Genomic DNA, 10,358 nt, shown 5'->3' with positions numbered 1-10,358 from the left:
TGGAAATAGAGGAGGTGGCGGAGAGGGAGAAAAGAACGTAAGGCGCCTGCTGCCTGTAGCGCGGGGGAGTCGCGTTTCTTACAACAAGCAAAGACTCAATAGAAATAGCATTCACTGAAGCAGAAATAGGGACGGCCCGGGTGGGACCAGACTGTAAGCACGGTAGAGGCTCGGGCGAAACTAATTGATAGACGCCATAGAAGAGTTAAAGCGAGCTAAAATCAGTCATATCCAGGCGCTGTACGCGGCCAGTAAGAAGGAACTTGACTCGGCAGCGCAGGCGGCGGAGGAGAATCTAACTTCCGCAACAGCTTCGTCCACTTCGCCGAGAACATGGACCGGAGTGGCACTGCTATGGAGGTACTGACCCAGGCACGTGACCTGACAGGTAGGCTACAGCGCTACATAGACGACGACAATAAAAGCAAGATCGAAGTTTCCACTTCTTTGATGGACTTGCAATTTTGCTCGAATGTCGCGGATGGGGCGGAGGAACTGGGGCGCCTGTTCGGTAGTTTGTCTATCAGAACGCCCATGCCGGAACCCTGGCCGACTGTGCCGACAATTCCGTCTGTCGAAAGTGAAACAGTTACGTACACACCAAAGCCCGTCGCCAAACCTAGCCGCACGCTGAACCCCACGGGAACCGCACGTCTGTCCACAGCTCTCGGTAAGAGAGGGAGCGGGGACGGAGAGTTCGACTGGGCGGCGTCGGTCTTCGTCAACACCGAGGGCTTCATCATCGCCACGGACGTCCGCAACAAACGCCTACAGGTGATGGACGAGGAAAACCTGTACGGAACCATCAACCTTGGCTTCGAACCGTGGGACGTGGCCTGCATGGACAACGGTGACCTGCTGGTCACTGGGGATGGTCACTCCATCCACGTGCTGGACAATCAAGGCAAGGAGAAAGACACCATCAACGTGGAAGGGTTCAGGGAGAAGGACAAGCCTTCCCGGGGCATCGCGGTGGACAGGCTGGGCCGGATCATCGTCACCATCGGCTGGCAGGTGTTCGTGCTGCTCCCGGACGGTACCCCGGTCCACACCCTCGCCTCCTCCTCACACCAACTCTTCGGGAACCAACTCCGCGTCACCACCAACAGTGACAGCCAAGTCATCGTTAGCGACTGGAGAAACGACATCGTCAAGGTGTTCGGACCAGACGGGGAGTTCGCGTACGAGTTCGGGCTGTACGGGTCCGGGGACGGGTACTTCGACTACCCCACCTCGGTCCACACGGACGACCACAACAACATCATCGTGGCGGACAGTAAGAACCACCGGGTGTCGCAGTTCAGTAAGGACGGGACGTTCGTACGCCACCTCCTGTCCCGGGATAACGGACTCTGGCACCCGCAAGGAGTGGCCATCACTCCGGACGGCAAACTGGTCGTCTCCGACAGAAGCGAGAACAGTTGTGTCAAGATCTACACCATTGACTAATCTCTGTATTTGTACATTTATCATTGTGTATCAAAATAATGGAACAGTGCTAAACGACTTGCGATAAACATTGGCCAAAACATCCGTTGGGACTAAACAGACAACTCTCTCAACAGTCATACTATCCAGAAGCAGCCAGTATAAACTGTTTTTTCAATTGACTCAGCCTTCACGAAGATACAGCATTCAGTTTCAAAAGTAGCGAGTAGTGCCAAGTGGTAGTTTGATAGTCGGGACTTTGACCTTCGCTTCTCGTGTTTTGGAGACTGACCCTAGCCTCCACGAGGCCACCCAACCACCTGTTGCATTTCTTGTGTGCCTTGCTGTTTGTTTGTGTGAACTGTAAATGGTTTGCTTGTTGCAAAATTTTAGACAGCATGTACCTTTCAAGACAGAGGGGGAAATTTGTGTAATTGATATTGTTGTTATCATACGAATCACGTAACAAAGTTGGAACAAAACCGCGACCACTTCCCTTCTGCACCCCCGGTATCCGGTTCTGCATTCTCCAAAATTCAGTCATCAGAATCAGAGGACATCAGTTTATCGCACGGTTTGGGCGAACTCTCTCGGGGCCTGTAGCAGTTTCCTGCCGCCCAACTCGACTGGGCTACCCGGTAGGAGTTTTGCTAGGTAGCTAGGAGTCGGGCAGTACCGGGAGTCTAGTTGAGCTGGGCGGCAGAGAACTACTACAGGCCCGAAGACAGCCCACCGAAACCACGGTAGACTGAACACCAGGCTAGGGACACATGCATACTCATGACTTTGAGCTCACCTACGTACAGTGCAACAGTGAAACCACTTTGACAAACTTACAGCACATGTGAAATAGTAAGTCGAGAAAATAAACATATCGTTTGGCAACAGAAAAATATTCAGGAAGGGCATAAGTGTGTACATTTTTGTTTGCCAAAGGAAACATGCCCTTTCTATGCTCATAGTTCACTTCCTGAGGAATTAGGGCAGACGTATGTCAATCTCCAAGTAGATGTTGGGAGACTAAATGGTTATATTTTCCCCGCTGCCCTTTTCTATGTCAAACTGTATGAGATAACGAAAAGACAGGAAAACATAATGATTAAGTTTCCCAACGTTTCCTTGAAGATTAGACGTTAGATGTATGTATCGCAAAAATGTGGTGCTATGTTTTGACTTGAAATTTTAAAAAATATGTACTTCTCATTTCAAAATTGGTTGATAAAAGTCGACCTTGACATGTATCAAACTTTTCGACAAAATATTACGAGATATCCGTATCCGTCAACAATGTATTTATGTTCCGGAATAGATCGATGTACACTTAATTAATCATATTAACGTAACTGTTACATGTTTGCAACTTTGCTCCAGTGATTTTATGACGTAGTTTTGTTGATTCATATATTTTATTAAAGCCAGTACTTCATAAATGTCAACATCAGTATAAACAGAAGCGTTATTAACTGCATATCAAATATTATCACAGCTATACGAAGTGTTATTGTGCGACAGCATATGGTGAATTCGGGTTATTCCATTTAAACGATTTGGGGGGGTTGTCTCAATCTTAATATATGTACTATTAGAGTGAGCACAAAGATATTGACAATAAGAAAAAGAAAGAAAATCCAAACAACGGGTTAGGATGTTGAAAAAAATCATATCCACCCCTCAATGTCTTAATGGAATATCCCGAGTTCACAAATATTTAATGTATGCATACTAAGTATGGATCTAACATTTGTTGTAGATTTATGTTATTTTGATTCGCCATTTAATATCATGTTTCTTGCACATGTTGTGTTGTACATGACTGAATTCCTCTGGGGCTTGGAGATGAAAATAAAACTCATATCCGGTGTATTGTTCAGTCACTGAAACTTGGCAAACACCACTCACATTAGCACGCCCTAGGCCACGTTGATTTGATTATATGGATGACATCCTCGCGCGCATGAATTTTCGGCCGTTTCCAAAAAAAAGTTTTCAACCATACTGTAAATCGTACAAAACAGTTGCAAAATGAGCAAATGTATACCGTGAGTTGAAACAAAAAACATTGGAAAACGATACCAGTGTCGTAGAATGCCAGAATTAAACGAAAAAGACGAAAATGTAAAGAAATGAATATCGTTGAAGAGGTTCATCAGTCACGTAGGATTAACAGTTAGTAGAAATTCTTCAATCAGTGACTGTATTGGAGAAATTGGAGGTACGTAATCTACCTTACAAAAATACAGTCACTGATTGAAGAATTTCTACTAACTGTAAAGAAATGAATTTGAAGACTAGATTATTCGCCAAACCATACTCTGTGTCATTTGTTCAACCTTCAAAACCATGTAGATTTCATAATGAAAGCACCTTTTTTTTATTCGCACGCTCGCATCAGTTTTGGGGTTCCTAGGGGATGTCATCCATATAATCAAATTAACATGGCCTAAGCACGCCTCAGGTGTACATTGTATATGTCAACTGTAAGCTTCACTTGTTGCCCTTAGAAGCAGCACACAGCAAAATCCACGTTGACGTCATTTTTCTCTCCGAGGAGATTTTTTTTGTCAAGACTTGGCCACTTGGGCTCTGTCTCCTACGTCAAGCCAGGTACCTTGGCACACAAAGCGATTTCATAGCCTGGTTACCAGACCAGAGTCTTATGTCCTCTATAGTACATACTCGGAAGCTAAAAGAGGTCTGGCAACCAGGCTAGCGATTTCAGGGTAGTAGAACTGGATTTTCAATTTTCTGGTCATTTTTAAGGGAATCAACTCTATCAAATAGCGAAGATATCCGCAAAGCAAAACTGGGATGTCACTGACAGAAAACGGTTGCTTGTTTCGTATCGTAGGCTGGTTCTGGCTATTTATTTGTGGTACAAAAGTTCAGGTACTTTTCTTGTAGCTTGTTTGGAGGATATTTCAAACGCTTCAAGCAATATGGTGACGAATGGGTGAAGAAATGGCAGTACATGTCAATATAAGACAGATTTCCTCGTCCAGGAATAATTTCTTTTTCCCTCCTGAAATTGCGTCGAATTTTTTTAACAAAGTACGTCATATCGTAATGATATTGTCTTGTGGTATGGATTATTCATGGTTGATCATTATGCTATGACGTTGGTGGAAATGAGGAGTCGCGTGATCTTCCTGCTCGTAATTGAATTGTAGCTACTGTTGTTCAGTTATTAATTCATTAAAGCAATAAATCATTTCGTCGAAAAGGGTAGCGTCCTTCTGATGAATGACTGAAGCAAAAAGGCATCCGATGTAATTTCAGGGCACCAAAAGAAAAATATTCTGGATGAGGAAATTTGTCTGATATTGACATTTACTGCCAGTTCTTTTGTCATCATTTCATACCTAAAGCATTTGAATTAGCCCCAAAACAAGCTACGCGAAACATCTCTTTATTTTTGGGTACCACCCGTAAATAGCTACGATACAAAACAAGCAACCTTTTTTTGTCAGGGACATCGCATTTTGCCTCACAGATATCAGTATTCTATGAAATAGGATTGATTCAATTTTCTCAAGTTAAAGAATGACCAGAAAACTGACTTTGAAAAGAGTTTTGGATTTCCCTAAAATTGCATTGGGTGCCTTTAACACTGTCAAGCATTTGGTAGTACAATGTACATGATCGTACCCTGGCAAGCATCTTTTTATTAGTTTCACCAAGGACATTATACTACAGGTCTGTATAATGGCCTTGGTTTCACTTGTACGCACACACAATATCCACACCCTGATGACCTCCGTAAATAATTTAATCAGGTTGGTGAATGATTGAATATACTTGTTCAACAAGTGGTTGTGAATAAAGAACTTTGCCATTCCGTACCCGTCTCCATATGTGGAACAGTCGTTTCTAAGCAGCACTTTTCAAAAGCCACAAAGTGGACGTGTGTGGACGAAGTCCGTTACAATAGCGCGCCAAGCAGACGTAGGGAGAATTAACCTGGTTGTACGTATACGCACTCTCGAAGCAGAGGTTGGTGGGGAAAATTTTGACCTTTTCTGTCGCTTCGCGGGGAATATGATAAAAAGGTCACAATCTTCCCTGCCAACCCCTGCTTGGAGTGTATTTGTACGTACGTGTTTCTAAAAGCAAACTACAGAAAGACTTGCCTTTACGTAAGTGGGCTAAAGATGTGGTTGACGTTGTTTTTCTTTGGCATATCTGTGTACGAGTATATACCAGTATACTATCCGAGATCTCTGTCCAGCTTAAAATCAACTATATTTTCATTTCTGCCCACTCCTAGTTCCCTAGACTCAAATTAAATTAGTCTACCTTATCTGGGTCAAACTGACGACACAAAACAACGTGCGTTGCTGTCCGCATCATTGCTTGCTTTATTCATGTTATGTGCGGAATAAGCAATTCAATGAGGGAAACGTTTCCCCAGTTGGCTTGACCCTCCCAACAACGTGCCCCACCACTGGGTCCCACTGTTTATACACAAATTATCCACAGGTCGACTTTTATTAGGTGCAGCAGAAGCCTTCAATAGTTATTCTCACAAAACCGGTACAGTCTGATTTGAATACTAAGTGTTCGCCGGAGGGTAGAAGCAATCCCTCTGTGTATTTCTTGTATTGTTATCATTGCTAGTTAGTGGATTCCTGACATGTACTAAAGGTTCTGGCTCTGTGTTCTTTTGTACTACAGCATTTATCTGAAACTGATAACATTGTTTGGTGACAGGAAAAACTCCTCATTATTACACACTATGCATTTCAGAAGGCTTCTGTTCAGTGTACATTTTCCAAAATACAACACAATTGTCATTCTTTAAGTGCATCCAAACAAAAAGAAAAAAAACATGTACATCCCCATTCAAACTTCTGGAGCGTGGTATATATCAGGCTTCAAATGTTAAAGTTTGCATAAAACAAGAAATGTGTCAGTAACAGCGATTTGCAATCAGTAGTACATGTACCACAATTACGTAGCCGTAGCTGTGCATTACAGTAGATTACAACATGGTTATTGTAACATTATCGTAGGAAATATTCCTGGTCAAAAGGAAGTTGGGACTATTTTCTGTCCAGTTGTCGTTTGGAAGGTACAAATAGAGTTCGGAGTATTCCATAAAAATTGGGGGGAGGTGGTGATGCTTTGTTTAATGAGTAGGATTGACATGGGAAGATTTGTATTTGGAACAACAAGTGGGGATGCGTGCAGTGGAGTGGTGTTATGACCACCCCTCTGCTGCAATTTCAATGGAATAGTCCACCTTAACAAATATTTCAGAATGAAAAAATGTCCTTCCCAGTGGTGTTTCACGTATAGGATACAGTTATGGGATTTAACAATCTATCAAATATGAACAAAATAAAATTGAAGGTTTTGTACATTCTTCCACTTTTGCTGCAATGGGGGAATAAACCTCATTTTGCCCAGGAATTTACATTACTGTTGCATGTAGCATTTTCAAGAAGTGGTACAATGTATCTAGCTGTAGCTTCTGATTCAAAGTCAATGTTGATGTTTTTTTTAAAGATCAATTTGTAACTGCAGCATTACAACAATGTGAGGTACATGTAACTACAAAGAAAAAAACAACAACTGTAGCATTTTTATATACAAGGGTTAATCATAATACTGATATCCAAAAACAATTAATTTTTGTACAAGTCTGCTCAAATTCCATCATAGTTACAAGGAGCTAGCATTTCAGCCAAAACTCTTGATGAAATTGTACAGAATTTTTAACCTTTTGATATTGCATAATATTCGAGATAGGTACAGAAATATGGGAACATTCACTGTAAGCAAGGTAAGCAATGTCGAGCATCCATGTCACACCTTTATACATTGCATACAATTTGGTTACCAAATTTAGCTATATAAAGCACCATATCTACCTAATACACACATTTTTCCCATTTGAGCTGTACAGGGTAAGGCATTTTGTATGTTTCGCTGCCATTTTTAACGTTGCAGCATTGTTGCATTGATTATTAATGAGTACACGCTTTAATATTAAACACATGGCTGATGGCAAAGCCGCAAACCAAAATTGTTCGGTGACATTTTCTAGCGGCCACTGGGATAATAAAACAACCAACTTCAAAACACTTTCCCAGGCCGCAAAATTCGCCCAATTCTCATTTGCTTAACGATGCCATCAAAGGTTACGTATCATTGGCCCATTTCAACATGAAACAACTTCTCCTATTGGCCAACACAGAAACAGTGACTCCCACCATTTTCTTTTTTATGCTGAGCTAAATAAAAGAAAAAAATCATCAGCTTACTTGGCATTTGAGATCAAGCCATTGTCAGTGACTATTAAACAAGTTCCAAGGAATACATAGCAGTAACACTTGGTGGCCCAAAAATGTAGAGAGGGAGATTCATACTAGTGTTTGAAGATTGTATCACACAGTATCACACAGTGCTGACTGTAGCATACACTTCAAATACACAAAAACGTTTTAGGGAAAGCTCACGTTAAACAGTATACTTTCACAACTCAAGCCAAACTTGACATCACATTCTGTAAGAAGTCGTCACACTTCATAATGGGGGGATATCTTTGATGTCATGACAGAAAATTGTGCTTCTCTCTAAAGAGAAAACTATCCCCAATTCTTAAGTACTTTCAGACAATCTATACAGCTTTTCAAGTACCACAAGCTAGCCTTTAGAGTGTGCAACTGTCAAAATGACTTGACAGTTGACAAACATCCACATCACGGACTATCCGCTCTCTTCGAAAGCTTGTCAAGTTTACAAAAAACCACGACACTCACGACAGGCAGACGGTCACTTACACTCAAGCTCACACCTCAAAAAAAGGCAGGGTCATAGAAATGTTACCACTTACACGACAACTGTAACATGGTACATGGTTGACCAGCATCTAACATGCAGGTACTTCATTCTTTGAGCACAACCGAAACCTATGGCTTTACAAGTAAAAGAAACAAGGTCTGAGCTCTCTAGAAAGCAAGACGTATTGCCAAAAAAAAACAGTTAAGTATACATTTTCCACATAGCTGATGACATATCAAAATGAAGAGGTATTTATTTGGCCAAGCCCAGCTCTAGAGTTCTGTGTGCTTCTCACACTGTTGTAACATAGCTACAATGGTTAACAGGGTTGATTCTAGCCTACTATTTCTTCTTTTTTTCTCTCAGGCAAATTTACATGTATATTGTCCATTTCTCTGGATTCATGTTTTTAATTTGGCAGCATGTTTGGTATACTCGGTATACAAGAACAGTGTATGCATACAGGAATTATTCGAAGTGCAAGTCCGTCTTTTTTTTTCCATCCACTTCATCCACATGACAAGTCTGTTGGTATCGTCCTGTTAATCATATGTGGATGCCCTGTGCATACTATCTCTGTGAGGACGGCGGATTGCTGGTGCCCTTCTGCAGGTGGCTGTAGGGTGGCTGCTGTTGTGCCTGTTGGTACGCCTGCTGCGGTAGGCTTGCCGATGGAGGGACCACGCCCCAGGCCTGCTGCGTTCCCATGCCCTGCGGGATGTACACGGGCTGGGACGTGGGGAAGGTCTGCTGATTGTACTGGGTGAAGTCTGCGTGCATGGCCCCGGGGAAGGTCTGCTGGTTGATCTGGGAGAAGTCGGCGAACCCTTGCTGCTGCAGGATCTGCTGCTGGTGGGCGAGCATCTGCTGGTGAGCGGCCAGCATCTGTGGCGGCGGCATGGCATACTGGGGAATGTTACCGCTCGACAGCTGCCTCTGCGAGGGCGCCTCGCTGTCCGACTTCCGCCCCAGCTTGGGCGTGCTCGACGGCGTGCTGCCCGACGACGACCCAGAATGCAGCACGGTTTGCTGCACGGCCTGCGGCACGGCGAAGCCGCTCTCCATCTCCTGCCGGATCTGAGCCTCCCGGATGGCGTTCAGACTCAGCTTCTCCATCACGGGAGGCGCTCCCTTCTTGTTCTCCCAGTCCACCAGGTCGGCGTACTTGGTCAGGTGGTCTGTAAGTTTCTTGGCTTCTTGCCCCTGCTGAGCTTGCAGATCGACTTGACTGGACACCGTGCTCATGATAGACTCGGTAGACTTGGAGGCTGCCATCCTCGGCTGCTGCAGCATGGTCGGGGTGGTTGGTCCACTCTGGGTCTCCTGTACAACGGGTGGCCCCGGCTCCTGTGCGGCCGATGTCTGCACCTGCTGCTGCATCTGCTGCACCTGTTGCAGCTGTTGCACCGGGGCCTGGTTCAGCTGCTGCATCTGACCCTGCTGCAACTGCTGCACCTGAGGAAGTGTAGACATAGACTTGTCAGCAAGGCAACGCAAATAAATCTGTTCAAACCTATCCTCGCAAATCACAGTTTACAGGAACAGAACAATCAGATATGTTCAACAGGAACAGATATCAACAGTGAACAGACATCGACATGTATGGTTATCTACAGCTGAGTTTATGTGTGGATGCCAAAAGTTAGTAAAATGAATCAATGAAAACAAATGAGAGTTAGGTCAACATGAGTGGGACATGTGGAGGCACAGTCTATTTTCCAAGAACTTAATTCTGCAATTGAACAGTGGACTTGGTGTGGAATGAACGTTTGTTGTTGGGGTGAGTAAGACAAAACATGATGACTTGAATTTCATGAAATGTAATACTGTACTTCAGACCTTATTAAAGTCATCCAGAGTATAGTAGCTATACCAGCGGGCTGATGGGGATCCAAAGCTATACTCCGCAGAGTAGCCTAGTGACTTGTACTGATGGCAAAACAACAGAAAAGGCATGAAATCAAACAGAAAAGCTGGAGGGAAGAGTATATTAAGCATTTTGCAAAGTTTCAGGTCTATTTTGGATGAAAATCAACTAGCAACACAGTGACCGATGGCAACTTTTGAGTTGAACAAAAAAAAAAGCAAAAAAGCATATTTCAAAGACAAAAAAAGCACAGCATGCTACAATAGAATCCTTGAAAAGT

At 43.4% G+C, this 10,358-nt stretch overlaps 1 protein-coding gene and 1 pseudogene across 31 annotated transcripts in view; one reads left to right on the top strand and one right to left on the bottom strand.

Moving 5' to 3' along the window:
• Window positions 1-1,817, top strand: part of LOC109477316 — a 3,015-nt pseudogene extending 1,198 nt beyond the window's left edge.
• A 5,403-nt stretch (window positions 1,818-7,220) lies between these two features.
• The window catches only part of LOC109477311 (serine/threonine-protein kinase WNK1-like), a 78,322-nt gene continuing 75,184 nt past the window's right edge, over window positions 7,221-10,358 (bottom strand). For 30 of the 31 annotated variants that reach the window (XM_019778443.1, XM_019778450.1, XM_019778449.1 and 27 more), the window contains 2 exons: window positions 10,051-10,140; window positions 7,221-9,666 (listed from right to left, as the gene is read on the bottom strand). In XM_019778443.1, the coding sequence (XP_019634002.1) occupies window positions 8,782-9,666; window positions 10,051-10,140 (975 nt within the window). In that variant the 3' untranslated portion in view covers window positions 7,221-8,781. The remainder of the gene's footprint in view (window positions 9,667-10,050; window positions 10,141-10,358) is intronic. The other variant, XM_019778444.1, reaches the window with a different exon arrangement.

Source organism: Branchiostoma belcheri, unplaced genomic scaffold, assembly GCF_001625305.1.
Source record: "Branchiostoma belcheri isolate BF01 breed outbred unplaced genomic scaffold, Haploidv18h27 scaffold4, whole genome shotgun sequence".
Classification (NCBI taxonomy): Eukaryota; Metazoa; Chordata; class Leptocardii; order Amphioxiformes; family Branchiostomatidae; genus Branchiostoma; species Branchiostoma belcheri.
The sequence above is the reverse complement of the archived record's forward strand: the minus strand, read 5'-3'. Positions and strand labels throughout refer to the sequence as shown.